The sequence below is a fragment of the Mandrillus leucophaeus genome, unplaced genomic scaffold (genome assembly GCF_000951045.1).
Source record: "Mandrillus leucophaeus isolate KB7577 unplaced genomic scaffold, Mleu.le_1.0 Scaffold272, whole genome shotgun sequence".
Taxonomy (NCBI): Eukaryota; Metazoa; Chordata; class Mammalia; order Primates; family Cercopithecidae; genus Mandrillus; species Mandrillus leucophaeus.
This window is the reverse complement of record NW_012102832.1, coordinates 1427132-1442052: the sequence shown is the minus strand read 5'-3', so window position 1 is coordinate 1442052 and position 14921 is coordinate 1427132. Positions and strand designations below refer to the sequence as shown.

Here is a 14921-nt window from a genome sequence, read left to right as displayed (position 1 = left end):
GGCGGCGGGAGGGGAGGCTCCTCTCCATGGTCCAGAAGACCGGCATGTCCCGGGGCCCTTACCCACCCTCCCAGGAGATCCCCATGGAGGTCTTCGACCCCAGCCCGCAGGTGAGGCGTGGTGGCCCGGCCCGAGAGGAGGGGGCCGCTCCCACGGACAGTGTTGAGGTCGGCTCGAAAGGCGCGGGAGAGGAAGGGGTTATATGCCGGGCGCGAAGGGGAGAGGGATGCCTGCGCGTCCCCGATCCTTGCAGGTTGTGATTGATGGGCTCTGGGCCTGGGGCTGGGTGGCGATGCTGCGGAGCGAGGAGGGGGCGGGTGGGCTGCCTGTCACCCTCGCCTCCTTGTCTCCCCCGCGTCAGGGTTCCTGCCGCTTGGGCACCAGCTTCAGTGGGCTGAGCGTAGGGGTGCTGGTGGTGGTGGGATCTGGGCCTTGAGAAGGGGAGGTTGAAGGAGGCTAGAAAGCGAGCCAGGCAAGGGGGGCGACGCAGAGCACGCTCGGGGGCGCCAGGCGGGTGTGGGTGGGGCGGGGGTGGCACGAGGAGGTGGCCGAGGCGATGGTCAGAGGGCGGTGCCAAATGCAAACAGGCCTTCAGAGCCGCAGACACTGGATCTTGAGGGTGGGGAAAGGGCCAACTCCGGGCGAGGTCCCCTCCCAGCCACCTGGGCTCCATCTCCATGTCGGACCTGCTCCCCTCCCCCCACACCCACGTTGACTTACCCCACCCCTACCCCCGCCCTGAAAACGCCTCCAAAGTTTGGAAAGTTGGATGAATGCCAACTCACTGCCCGGGAGGGGGAAGAGCTGTTTTACCTGGGGGAGGGGTCTACTTCTCCATCCCCACCCGCACACTTTTCTTACGCCCCTGGTAACCCCTAGGAAGTGGCATTCTTGGGCGCGGTGGGTTCCCATGGGGTGACCAGCAGGCTCTGGGATGGTCGCGCCAGGGGATTTCTTTGGGACTGTTCTTCTCCAAGGATAGCATTAACTCTTCTGTTACTGTGGCCACCAGCTGTAACCACCATGATAATGTGATTGATGGGTATGTAGAGGGGTCAAGTCAGACCTAAAAATACCTTCCTCCACCCCAGGCCCCTTTGAGCCTGGGAGGCAGCTGACTGGGGCCTTCCTTTCAGCTGTCCCCTGTCCCTCTGAGTGCCACTCCCTTTGCCCAGCCTGGCAGTGCAGGGGGAGGGTGGTGTCTGGGATTCACTGGGGAATCCTCTTAGGTTTGTAGGGAGCGCCAGAACTAGAGTTGGGGTATATGTCTGGTTTGAGAGACGAGTGGGGAGAGGAGAATCTTGGAAAGGTCCCCAGGTGCCCTCCTCTCCCATTTTCATCCTCTTTCTTGTACCCTGATCCCAGCAGCTGAAGCCCCCAGTCTGGTCATGGCCCCTCCAGGTTCTTTGGCCAAAGAAGGTCTAGGATGGAGACCGAGAGCAGGGACTTGGAAGTCTGAACCCTCACTCACTCTCCCCATTCTGGACTGGGCTGAGGCCAAGTGTGTGTGCGCCTACGAGATGGGGAGGGCCAGAAGCAGCTCTTCTTACAGGAGGCCTGGAAATACCTGACGCCCTTAACCTGAACGTATTGCTTCCTCAATGGTCAGGCTGAGCCAGGAGCTGGGTCTGTGAGACTGAGCCAGCCAGTCTACCCGCTAGGGATCTATGGGGCTGTGTCCTAGGCTCATGTGGGGTGGGGCCGAGGGACATTTAGATTGATATAGCCTGATGGGTACCATGCACATGGGGCGTTGGCAGTGGCAGCTGGGGGCCACAGGGTAGAAGCTTCATCCCTCTTGCCTCCTTGGGGAGGGTTGTAGCTACTGTGATTGTGAGAGAGGGAGCTGAGAAAAAGTCCTGTCTGGGCAAGGGATGAGAGTGGGAAGCAAAATCTGCCCCTATGGTGCCAGGGATCGGGCTGGATGTTTACTCTCCAAATACAGTTCCATGCCCCTACTCCCTCCCCAGAAATCTGGCTCTGAGTCTCCAAGAGAGCTGTCATCCCCTCCCTACTCTGTGAATAGCAAAGGAAGAGTTGAGCACAGGGGAGAAGCCAGGCTGGGCCCTAGGTTGGCAGTTCCTCCTCTCTGGGGGCCACCAACACAAACAGCCCTGCTCTGCTCCTGCGGAGGGGGAGTGGGGGGGGACTTTCCCGCTCTCTCCCCCCGCCCCGCACACCCAGCACTGCTGGCTGCCTCTCCCTTCCTCGGAGGCCTCTGCAGCCTGCCCAGCATCTTAATTAGCTCTGCTGCCTAATGAGCCTCCAGCTTCTCCGTGCCTCCCCCACTCCCAGCCTCTCTAGCTTGGTTTGGGGGTTTCCATGTGGGCCTCCCAGGGCTCTCTTGCATTGGTCCCCACTCCTGGCTGTGCTCTGGGTCCTCTCTATGAGGATGGGAGACCCTCCCTCCCCTTGGGCCGCATCACCTCAGGAGGAAGGTGCAGGGGCTTGGGGGTAGGGCTCTTCGGATCTGGGAATGCTGTTCCCGAGCTTGGCTGTAGCTCTGGGGCTGGCAAGATGAGGGTTGGGAAAGGGCCCTTCTGATTCTACTCTTGTTCCTTTCCTGGCCTCTCCAGGGCAAATACAGCAAGAGGAAAGGGCGATTCAAACGGTCGGATGGGAGCACGTCCTCAGATACCACATCCAACAGCTTTGTCCGCCAGGTAATGGGGAGGCTGGGCAGAGAGGAGGGAGGTGGCCGGTTGGTAGAGACCAGCATTGGTGAGCCAGGTCTGCGGTATTCTCCAGGCACCCTTCCCTGTGCCATTTGTCACCTTCCTGGAGCCACCCCATCACCCTGACACCCCATGACCTCTCCTGGATGTGCTGTCAGCTGCACCCACTCGCTCAGCCCCCGCTCCTGCCCGGCCCCTCCCCCAGCACCAGGCACCCTCCCCTGCTGCCTGCTGGCCTGCGTCATCTCATTCAGGGACAGCCTGGCCTGCCTCCCTCTAGCTTGCTTCGGGCTGTCACCCACTCCCCCTGCCGGCTGTCTGCTTCCATGTCCTCCCCCAGAATCTGTGACAGGGTGGGGTGGAGGCAGGTCCTAGGAAAAGCAGAGCGAGGATGTTTGGGTCCCTGTAGTCCTGGTGAGGTCCTGGTCAGGGAAACACGCTCCTCACCTCAAGACTTGACTATCTAAGAAGCACAGAGAAAGGGTGATGGTGACGGGGATGGGGGTGGTTGAGGCATGAGGCTGTTAATTTTATAATAGAGAAGACGGTAGCCCAGCACCACTGCCTGAAAGGGTGTAACTGAGAGTAGCTTTCTGGGGTCTCCTGTGCTCGGTCAGTAAGTGGCTGCTCTCATCTCTCTGTCAATCCTGAGCCATCTTAGGCTCAGGGTGAGGCACGGAGAGAGGCATGTGGTTGCTATGACTACTTAGCATCTCACCAAAGCCTGGTACCCAAAAAAGGCGAGAGGGGCTTGGAATTAGACAAGGAAAAGGCGTGCATTGAAGAGGAAATGGGCAGGGCATTCGAGGGCAGAAGACAGCACAGAGGAGGGGTCCTCTGGAGATGAGCCCCTCCCTTCCACCTTGGGCCAGGAGCGAGAGTGATGCCAGGCAGATCCACCACTAATTAGAGTGAGGCCCTTCTTTCTGATTCTTCTGTCTCTACAGCACTTGGCACATGTGAGCCTCAGTCTGACTTGGGAGCTGCGGGAAGGGGAGGCTTCATTCTAGTCTTTTCTAAGTATAGGAACAGACAGGAAGTCCTTTCTTCAGTCACTCCCTCATCCCTCCTGTTGCAGGACTTGGCCAGGGCTAGGAAGAATGACGCTGTGCTTTTATTGCCCCTCTTGGCAGAAAAGGACCTTGGCTCCTTCAGTGTTTGCCAACCCAGGGAGTCAGACCCCAGCCTCCAATTCTTCCTCCTTTTAGCTCCCCAGCTCTGATCCCCGGTAGGTGGTGGGGAGTGGTGGGGGAGCAGTCCTTGCCACATCTCTGAGCTAAATATACCCTAGCAGTTTGCACATGTAGCAACTCTGCTTGTAACCTGAGCCCCCGAGGGAACGGGCAGTTTGGGCCACCCCCTAGGCCAGCAGGGCCAGGCACTGAGGGCGCCGGGATGGAGGCGCCCAGCCGGACCCTGGTGGTGGTGAGCTGGGGATGGAGTAGGGTGGCGGCGGGTAGAACAGCCTCTCAGGAAAGCTGGCGGAGGGCGGCCTTTCCTCCAGCCTGTCTCCATGCCTCCTCACTGTTTCCTGTCTTCTGCCATTTCTGATGTGTGCGTGTCTATGCGCATGCGTGTATCTGCATATGTGTATGTGTGCATGTGCCTACGTGTGCATCCGCGTGCACCTGTGTGTCTGCATATGTGTGTGTGTGTCTGCCCGCACATGTGTGTCTGCATATGTGTGTGTCTGCGTGTGTGCATGTAACTGTGTGTGTGTTGGGGTTGGTGAGTGTGCGCGTGCATGGGCCTGCGTCTGTGTTGGAGTTGGTGAGTGTGTGTGTGTGAATGCGCGTGCCCGCATGTGTGTTGGGGTCGATGAGTGCCTCTCTGCTAGTCTGTCTCCCTGTTTCCCTGGCTCTTTGACTCTGTATGCTCCCATCAGGATGGAGAGTGGGAGCTACGCTGGTTTTCTCTCCCTCCTTCATGCCTCTCGCCCCACTCCAACCCTTCCCCTGCGGGTCTCCCATTTTCATGATTTGGCTGGGAAAGAGATGGGGAGCTGCACCAGCTAATGACCTGGGGCCCCTGGGGAGAGGTGGGACTTTGTCTTCTGTCTTTCCCAGGTCCCCTCCATGCCAAACTCATGGACATTCCTGGCCAAGTGACCCTTTTATACCCTCAGGAAAGAACCCCTATATCTCTGCAGTCCTCCTCTTTTGCCACATAACCTCCTATGCCTTGTCCAACACCACTCCCACATAGTCACACGAATCCACACTTCCTTACTCCTGCCCTCATATGTCCCCCACCCTCAGGGTCATAGATATCTGGGAGCCCCCCGCCAATACACTCGCATGTGGCTCTACACATGCGGTCATATGTAGCCAACTATAGAGCACGCCCTCCTCCACACACTTGTACTTGCACATCCACGCACACACGTGAATAAGCACATGCATTCCCACTACCAGGTCTGTATGGGCGACATGTGTCTTACACATATGTGTGCATCCCTAAAGGAGTCCCTTGTGCTCTGGGTTGGTCACTGTGGTCAAAGCCAGCTGCCTGGCACCCAGCAGCCCTCATCTCAGGGAAAGCCCTGTCCCATATCCTGCTCTTAACTTGCCTCTTCAGTCTGCACCAGCCTGGAAATCTTGGGTTCTCTTGTGTCCTAGGAGAGCCTGAGGATTGGGGCTCTAAGTAGTGAAGTTTGATTCTGGCAGTACCAGCTAAAGGAGCAGGGGAGGTAGGAGTCTATCTCCCTCTACCCTTGAACAGAAGTTGGCAAAATCTGTGGTGGCCCCATCCTGTGGAGCAGGCCATCCGCGGCTGATAGTGCAGAAAGCTCAGGCCGAAGCTGGTGGCTGCAGTCCCTGGAATGGATGCCACTGGACCTCGGCTGAGTCTATCTCAGCGGGTGCTGGGGGCAGGGGAGGGAAGGAGCAGTGGGAGTAGAGACTCGTCCCTGGCATTCCTCCCTTGCCTTGTGCCCCTATCAGGTTCCCACCCCTCCCTGGGCCCCAAGCAGCTGTCCTTGGGCCTGCCTTCATCTCCTGCTTGCTGCTGTCACCCTCACTAGGGCCACACTTTCCCCAGGGGCCTGAGAAATCTCAGCTCCTGGTCCCTTCCACCTAATACCACCTTCTCTTAGCCCTTGTGGCGTCATGCTGGGCTGGCTGGGGCTTGAGGCATCCATGATGGGTGGCACCTCCATGCCTTCCCAGGCCCAGGAGCTGGGAGAGGCAGCAATGGCCCTGATCTGGCTCTCTGTATTTTCAGGGCTCAGCGGAGTCCTACACCAGCCGTCCATCGGACTCTGATGTATCTCTGGAGGAGGACCGGGAAGCCTTAAGGAAGGAAGCAGAGCGCCAGGCATTAGCGCAGCTCGAGAAGGCCAAGGTGAGAAAGATGTGGGAAGGGGCGTGCTGGCATGATTTCCCTGGGCCGTAGAGAGAGCCCGGGCAGACCCAGGGCCAAGTCTTGACTCAGCCACTTCCTAGTACCCCTGAACCTTGCGCCTCTGTCTTCACCTGCACAACGTGAGCTATAATACCTGCCTGGTTATACAGTATAATAAGTATAATAAGTGCCTGTTATTATACTGTTTCCACACACAATAAGCGCTTGAGAAGTGCTAAAAATTTCTTTTTCTTTTTTTTTTTTTTTTTTTGAGATGCAGTCTTGCTCTGTCACCCAGGCTGGCATGCAGTGGCGTGATCTCAGCTCACTGCGACCTCCACCTCCCAAGTTCAAGTGATTCTCCTGCCTCAGCCTCCCGAATAGCTGGGATTACAGGCGTGCACCACCACGCCCGGCTAATTTTTGTATTTTTAGTAGAAACGCGGTTTTACCATGTTGGCCAGGCTAGTCTCAAACTCCTGACCTCAAGTGATCTGCCCACCTCAGCCTCCCAAAGTGCTGGGATTACAGGCGTGAGCCACTGTGCCGGGACAGTGCTAAAATCTCCACGTCTTCCTGGAATCAAACTTCCTCTGGGCTGGAATCCTGGTTCTGACTCTTTTTTTTTTTTTTCTTTTTTTTTGAGACGGAGTTTCGCTTTTGTTGCCTGGGCTAGAGTGCAATGGCGCGATCTCGACACACTGCAACCTTCCCTTCCCGGGTTCAAGCGATTCTCCTGCCTCAGCCTCCTGAGTAGCTGGGATTACAGGCATGCTCCACCATGCCCGGCTAATTTTGTATTTTTGGTAGAGATGGGGTTTCTCCATGTTGGTCAGGCTGGTCTTGAACTCCTGATCTCAGGTGATCAGCCAGCCTCAGTTTTCCAAAGTGCTGCGATTACAGGCTCTAGTCCTGACTCTTAATAGCTGTGTGATCTTAGGAAATTCACATTAAAAGGAAGATAATAATACCACTTAACTTCAGAGGATTTTTTATTTTTGTGATGAATATAAATGAGAGAATATGTGTGAAGCATGTAACATGGTACCTGGGACACTAAATGGTCATTACTGTCATTATTGTTTTTTTTTTTAAATTTAATTTTAGGCCAGGTTCAGTGGCTCACGCCTGTAATCCCAGCACTTTGGGAGGCCGGGTTGGGTGGATCACTTGAGGTCAGGAGTTCGAGACCAGCTTGGGCAACATGGTGAAACCCCGTCTCTACTAAAAATACAAAACTTAGCTGGGTGTGGTGGCGTACGCTCTAATCCCAGTTACTGAGGAGGCTGAGGCATCAGAATCGCTTGAACTCAGGAGGCGGAGACTGGAGTGAGCCGAGATTGCGCCACTGCACTCCAGCCTGGGCAACAGAGCGAGACCCTGTCTCAAAAAACATAATAATAAATTTAAATATTTATTATTTTTTACGAGACAGGGTCTCGCTCTGTCACTCAGGCTGAGTGTAGTGGTGTGATCACGGATCACTGGAGGCTTGACCTCCCAGGCTCAAGTGATCCTCCCATCTCAGCCTCCCAAGTAGCTGGAACTATAGAGGCGTACCACCACACCTGGCTGATTTTTTATTTTTCGTAGAGATGGGATCTTGCTATGTTGCCCAGGCTAGTCTTGAACTCCTGGGTGCAAGTGATCCTCCTGCCTCGGCCTCCCAAAGTGCTAGGATTACAGGCATGAGCCACTGTGCCCAGCCCTTTTTATTTATTTATTTATTTTTGAGATAGAGTCTCGCACTGCCGCCCAGGCTGGGGTGCAGCGGTGCGATCTCAGCTCACTGCAGCCTCCGTCTCCCAGGTTCAATTGATTCTCCTTGCCTCAGCTTCCCAAATAGTTGGGATTATAGGTGCCCGCCACCATGCCCGGCTAATTTTTTTGGTATTTTTAGTAGAGACGGGGTTTCACCATGTTGGCCAGGCTGGTCTCAAACTCCTGACCTTGTGATCCGCCCGCCTTGGCCTCCCAAAGTGCTAGGATTACAGGCGTGAGCCACCGTTCCCAGCTGCCCCTTTTATTTTTTAAAACCAGACAGGGTTGGCTGGGTGCGGTGGCTCACGCCTGTAATCCTAGCACTTTGGGAGGCTGAGGTAGGCGATCACCTGAGGTCGGGCATTTGAGACCAGCCTGACCAACACGGAGAAACCCCGTCTCTACTAAAAATACAAAAATTAGCCGGGCATGGTGGTACATGCCTGTAATCCCAGCTACTTGGGAGGCTGAGGCAGGAGAATGGCTTGAACCAAGGAGGCAGAGTTTGTGGTGAGCCGAGATTGCGCCATTGCACTCCACCCTGGGCAACAAGAGCAAAACTCCGTTTCAAAACAAACAAACAAAAAACAGACAGGATGTCACTATATTGCTCAGGCTGGTCTCAGACTCCTGGCCTCAAGCCAGTATTGGGATTACAGGTGCGAGCCACTGTGCCTGGCTGCTATTATTATTATTATTATTATTTATTACATGCATGTGCCACCACGCCATGCTAATTTTGTATTTTTAGTAGAGACGGAGTTTCACCATGTTAGTCATGGCTAGTCTCGAACTTTTGACCTCGAGTGATCCATCCGCCTTGCCCTCCCAAAGTGCTGGGATAACAGGAGTGAGCCACTGTGCCCGGCCTGCTATTATTATTGTTTTTTCTGGGTATCATTGTGGGCCTCCCCAACCCCAACCCGTTTCATTCCTCAGTGCCCCGCCTCTACCCTGAGAGGGCTGAATTCCACATTTTGCTTGTTTTTTATTGTAAAAGTTAATATAAATGGAGAAAACCACACAAGCCAATTCAGTATACCTTTTTTTTTTTGACGGAGTCTCACTCTGTCATCCAGTCTGAAGTGTAGTGGCATGATCTTGGCTCACTGCAACCTCTGCTGCCTGAGTTCAAGTAATTCTCCTGCCTCAGCCTCTCGAGTAGCTGGGATTACAGTCATCTGCCACTGCACCCAGCTAATTTTTGTATTTTTAGTAGCAACGGGGTTTCACCATGTTGGCCAGGCTGCTCTTGAACTCCTGACCTCATGATCCACCTGCCTCTGCCTCTCAGAATGCTAGGATTACAGGCGTGAGCCACTGTGCCCAGCCTTTTTTTTTTTTTTTTGAGACAGAGTCTTGCTCTGTCGCCCAGGCTGGAGTGCAGTGGTGCCATCTCGGCTCACTGCAACTTCTGCCTCCTGAGTTCAAATGATTCTCGTGCCTCAGCCTCCTGAGTAACTGGGATTACAGGTGTGTGCCACCATGCCCAGCTAATTGTTTTGTATTTTTAGTAGAGACAGAGTTTCACCATGTGACTAGGCTGGTCTCAAACTCCTGGTCTCGAGTGATCCACCTGCTTTGGCCTCCCAAAGTGTCAGTATACATTTTGTTTTTGTTTTGAAATGGAGTCTTGCCCTGTCGTCCAGGCTGGAGTGCAGTGACATGACCTCGGCTCACTGCAACCTCTGCCTTCCAGGTTCAAGCAATTCTCCTGCCTCAGCCTCCTGAGTGGCTGGGATTATAGGCACCCACCACCACGCCTGGCTAATTTTGTATTTTTAGTAGAGATGGGGTTTCACCATGTTGTTCAGGCTGGTCTCGGACTCCTAACGTCAGATGATCCACCTACCTTGGCCTCCCAATGTGCTGTGAGAATACAGGTGTGAGCCACCACACCCTGCCCGTGTCCATACACATTTCAATGAACAATTACAATGCAAACATCCAAGTAACCACCACCCCTGTCAGGAAGTTGTACGTTACATTGTGGTTTACCCTCTAGTTGCCATTTGCCCCGTGTGCCTCCTCTAGACCAAGCCAGTGGCATTTGCCGTGCGGACAAATGTGGGCTACAATCCGTCTCCAGGGGATGAGGTGCCTGTGCAGGGAGTGGCCATTACCTTTGAGCCCAAAGACTTCCTGCACATCAAGGAGGTGGGTATCTGGAGGGAGAACAAGGGAGTGGGTGCCAGGAGACAGGCAGCCAGAGTGCTAGTGGACAAAAGACTTCTGAGCCAAGCAGAGCCGGGCTGAATCTGCTGTGTGACCTTAGACAAATCTCTCCACCTCTCTGAGCCTCTTAATTTTCTACTGGAAAAATGGGGTGGTAATGCTTAGGTCAGAAGATTGTTGGGAGGGTTTGTCAGGGGGCCCGAACCGGCTTGGCGGTGTGCCAGGGACATGCAGGTACCTGCATTTACTCGAGTGGCCTTTCTAGAGTAGGGTGGGCACATGGGGAGAAGAAGGACTCTCAGAATTGCACTGGGCCGGTGGCAGAGTGGTCCATGGCCAGAAAGCATGCTGGTCCTGGAGTTGTCCTGAGAGTTGGCAGCTCCACTCAGAGGCTGGAGCCGGGGCTGGGGATCTTTGAGGGTGCCACCCCTGGGCAGGGAGGCGAGTCTGGGCGTTTCCCCTGGAGAGTGACTGTTAGCTTGCCCCTGCAGTTTCCCTCTTGGACTTTCCATCCACCTGCCATGTTCTTTGCAGAAATACAATAATGACTGGTGGATCGGGCGGCTGGTGAAGGAGGGCTGTGAGGTTGGCTTCATTCCCAGCCCCGTCAAACTGGACAGCCTTCGCCTGCTGCAGGAACAGAAGCTGCGCCAGAACCGCCTCAGCTCCAGGTGTCTGGGTGGGGCAGGGGAAGGGGTTGGAGAGGCCATACAGCCTGGACTAGGCCTCAGTGGTTGCCCCTGGCCCTGAGGGCACAGAGCTGCCTGTAGCATCACCAGTGGGGCCGGAGCACCTCCAGGGGTGCCCCATGTGAGAGGATGAGATCCCCCCATGCCCACCTCTTTGCTCACAACCTCGGTTTGCCTTTGCCCACACAGCAAATCAGGCGATAACTCCAGTTCCAGTCTGGGAGATGTGGTGACTGGCACCCGTCGCCCCACACCCCCTGCCAGTGGTAAGAACCATCGCCATGCAGGGGGTTGGGGAGGAGCTCCTGGGTGGGGTGGTCTCCCAACTCCCTGACTCCTCCTTTCCCTGCAGTAGGAAACACCCCAATCCTGAGTCCCCCAAGCACATGCAATGGTTCCCCCTCCATGAAGAGTAGGATACCCCTCAAGCTGGGCCTGTCATGTCTCTCCTCTCCCCTTTCTTTGGTAGCTCCATCTCTCTGCCTGATTCCCCTGCCCCGTCCCCATTCATTTCTCCCAGCCCTGTTCCATTCACCTCTTCTTCTTTCTTTTTTCCCCATCCCCATCCCTGCGTTCTGTACTTGTGTCTCCACGTTCATCTCACTCCTTCTCCCCACCTCGCCTCCCTCCTCCCTCTCTCCTGACTCTCCGGTCCAGGTAATGAAATGACTAACTTAGCCTTTGAACTAGACCCCCTAGAGTTAGAGGAGGAAGAGGCCGAGCTTGGTGAGCAGAGTGGCTCTGCCAAGACTAGTGTTAGCAGTGTCACCACCCCGCCACCCCATGGCAAACGCATCCCCTTCTTTAAGAAGGTAATTCTCGCTGTGTTCTTGCAAAAGGTGGGGGAGTCAGGGCCAGCACTTTGGTGGAGGAAAGGGGGCTGTAATGGATTCAGATGTGGTCTGTTCTGTGGGCATCAGGGCTTCCTGCTGAGGTGGAGGGAAGGGTAGCATGGGTACATCCCTCTCCACACACAACTCCGCCCTGGCCCCATCTCCAGGAAGGAGATCTTGCCCCTGGAAGGTTGCCCCCACACCTGGGGCAGCAGGGTTTGGTGGTCATGAACCCTGACCTCTCCCCTCACTCCCAGGGGCCTGCTCCGGTGTTGGCATCTATCCTGGCATGTGAAGCAGGGCATGGGATGGCATTCCTTCTTTGCCCTTTTTTGATTGGGTGGGCACATAGTGGATGGGGGGACTGCTGACTGCAAAGCAAGACAGTTAAGGGAACCCTTAAAATGGGCAGGTTGGCATGCACTGGGGGCAGGAGGTGGGCATCAAGGTAGGGGCTGTCAACCTCACCAGCTCTTTTCCAAGACTCAGAAGAGGGTAGGATATGTCTGAATATTCCCACATCCACTGGACTGTCAGTCCTGATCCAGGGCCACCTCTGGCTCCCCCTTGGCGTGGGGTCCCGTTCCCCATCTCTGGCTCTGTCTGTCACTAACACGCATGCCCTGTTATCTCTCCTCGTCTGCCCGGCTCTCCCTCCCTCTCTTGTCCTGGCTCTTGCCTTGCCCTCTGCCCCTGCCTGGGTCCCCTTCCCTCTCTCCTCCCCCTTCCCTCTCTTGGCAATCTCTGGACCCAGCCAAACAGAAGCAGAAGTCGGTGAGTATCACAGCTTTCTGTGTCCTCCTCCCCACTCCCTGGGATGAGCTAGGGGGACCTTCTAACACCCATTCCCACATCTGCCCCCATTTCCCCCACCTTTCCTGGTTCTCCCTGGCCATCCCTCCCCATCCCCACCCTGATCCCCACATCTGGGCTCTGGGACAGGGTGGGGGAAGGTTGCATGGGGGAGCCGGGCGTGTGGGGGAGAGGATCTAATATCATCTCCACTCTGGGGTTTCCCCTCCCTGCTTGCCCCCCAGACAGAGCATGTGCCCCCCTATGACGTGGTGCCTTCCATGAGGCCCATCATCCTGGTGGGACCGTCGCTCAAGGGCTACGAGGTAGGACTCCCTAGAGGGGAGTGGACGCAGAGGGACCTTAGAAAGATCTTCAGACCCCAGAGAGATCCCCTAGAAGGGCCTAGATCCCAAGGCATCCTCCCCGGAGGGCTACAGACCTTCAGAGAGAACCCCCAGGGGGCCTAACCCACAGGAAGACCCACACAGAGGAACCCCGTCCCCCAAAGGAACCCCCAGAAAAGTCCTCCCAGAGATGCTACTTACAGGGACCTTTGGAACCAGAGACCCCAGTGGAGACCCCTCAGACCCAGACCCCCGCCCACCATAAAGTCCTGTTCGGAAGAAAGTGGATCGTGAGGGTACAAATACCCAGCTGCTCAGAGTCTGAGTGGCTTTAAATGCCTACCTTCTCCTCCTTCCCTCCCCACAAACCCCCACCCCCAGGTTACAGACATGATGCAGAAAGCTTTATTTGACTTCTTGAAGCATCGGTTTGATGGCAGGTAAGACCCTGGGAGCTGCTCCTCGCACCTGCCATTGCTCTCTGCTGCTGGGGATGGGCCGGATGCCTCGAATCACAGTCCTGGGACTGAGGAACAGAAGGCGGGCCTGGAACTGGGGAGTGGGCAGGGCATTCCAGCCCACTCTGATCCCTGACTCCCCTCTTGCCCCATTCCCCAGGATCTCCATCACTCGTGTGACGGCAGACATTTCTCTGGCTAAGCGCTCAGTTCTCAACAACCCCAGCAAACACATCATCATTGAGCGCTCGAACACACGCTCCAGCTTGGGTGAGCCCACCCCTGCTGTCTTTACTCACCCTTTCTGGGCTGGACGTGGGAGGGGTGGGAGTTAGTGGGCAGGGCCATCTCCAGAAGCGTTCCCTCCACCTACTACCTCCTGGGAGGCCACCTGACATTCCCCCATCCACATGACTCCGTGCCCCCAGCTGAGGTGCAGAGTGAAATCGAGCGAATCTTCGAGCTGGCCCGGACCCTTCAGTTGGTTGCTCTGGATGCTGACACCATCAATCACCCAGCCCAGCTGTCCAAGACCTCGCTGGCCCCCATCATTGTTTACATCAAGATCACCTCTCCCAAGGTGGGTGCAGGAGCCTGACCCTGGCCGGGACAGCATGGTTTAAAAGGAGTGCTCTGGAGTCGGGCTGCTTGGGTTTAAATCCCAGCTCCATGGCTTACTGATTGTGTGACTTAATCTACCCGAGTCTTAGTTTCTTTCTCTGTAAAGCTCCATGGTATTGTCAAGTGTTTCAACATCATATAAATGTATAGCACCTAGCAAATGGTCTGATACAACACGTTAGCTATTATTTACTATTATTAGGGTCATGCAGACCAGTCCCCTGTCTCCACCCTGATTGACCTCCCACCCTTGGACTGAAAGAATTCTGTGCTTTTTGTTCCAATGCCACCCAGCTACTTGGCAGTTGGGAGGTCTTTCCTTTCTTCTTCTTCTTTTTTTTTTTTTTTAAAGTCAGGGTCTTGCTCTGTCACCCAGGCTGGAATGCAGTGGTGCAATCATGGTTCACTGCAGCCTCTACCTCCTGGGCTAAAGTGATCCTCCCACCTCGGCCTCCCAAGTAGCTGGGACTAGTGGAGGTGTCCACTACCATGCCTAGCTAATATTTGTATTTTTTAGAGACAGGATCTAGCTGTGTTGCCCAGTTGCTTTACTCTCTCGATATCAACCCTTTTTGCTGCAGTGTCCCCATTTGGACTTTGATAGAGGGGGAATCTGCAAGAAGGCCGTGTTACTTTTTCCTTGTATTGCAGCACCATTAACTTTCCCTTCTAGATGCCAGTGGGGATCTCAGAAACATGGAGGAAGAGTTGAGGTGAAGGATTTGAAGTTAGAAGACAGCATGGGCTTGAAATTCTAGCTCTGATTGATTTACATATTGATTTATTATTACTGTTGGTTTTTCTTATTGAACTTGGAAACTTGGGGGAATTATTTAGCCTCTGATTCTCTATTTCTTCACCTATAAAGTGGGGGTTATAATCCCTCTCGTGTTATTGTTGAGAGGAATGGTGTAAGCAGCTCAGTATACTCTCTGATTTATTTATTTGTTTATTTGGTTTTTTTTTTGAGACCAAGTCTCGCTTGTCGCCCAGACTGGAGTGCAGTGGCACGATCTCGGCTCACTGCAAGCTCCACCTCCCGGGTTCACTGAGCCATTCTCCTGCCTCAGCCTCCTGAGTAGGTGGGACTACAGGCGCCCGCCACCACACCCGGCTAACTTTTTGTATTTTTAGGGAGACGGGGTTTCACCGTGTTAACCAGGATGGTCTCAATCTCCTGACCTTGTGATCCGCCCGCCTCAGCCTCCCAAAGTGCTGAGATTACAGG

At 54.9% G+C, this 14921-nt stretch overlaps 1 protein-coding gene across 3 annotated transcripts in view; it reads left to right on the top strand.

Annotated features, from left to right (window-relative positions):
* The first annotated feature begins 6 nt into the window (after nt 1-6).
* Nucleotides 7-14921, top strand: part of CACNB1 (calcium channel, voltage-dependent, beta 1 subunit) — a 23507-nt gene continuing 8592 nt past the window's right edge. For 2 of the 3 annotated variants that reach the window (XM_011984726.1, XM_011984728.1), the window contains exons 1-11: nt 7-110; nt 2577-2663; nt 5898-6017; nt 9813-9935; nt 10488-10624; nt 10832-10908; nt 11300-11454; nt 12513-12593; nt 12996-13054; nt 13233-13342; nt 13501-13652. In XM_011984726.1, coding sequence (XP_011840116.1) covers nt 27-110; nt 2577-2663; nt 5898-6017; nt 9813-9935; nt 10488-10624; nt 10832-10908; nt 11300-11454; nt 12513-12593; nt 12996-13054; nt 13233-13342; nt 13501-13652 — 1185 coding nt within the window. In that variant the 5' untranslated portion in view covers nt 7-26. Of the gene's footprint in view, nt 111-2576; nt 2664-5897; nt 6018-9812; nt 9936-10487; nt 10625-10831; nt 10909-11299; nt 11455-12229; nt 12250-12512; nt 12594-12995; nt 13055-13232; nt 13343-13500; nt 13653-14921 lie in introns of all 3 variants that reach the window. The other variant, XM_011984727.1, reaches the window with a different exon arrangement.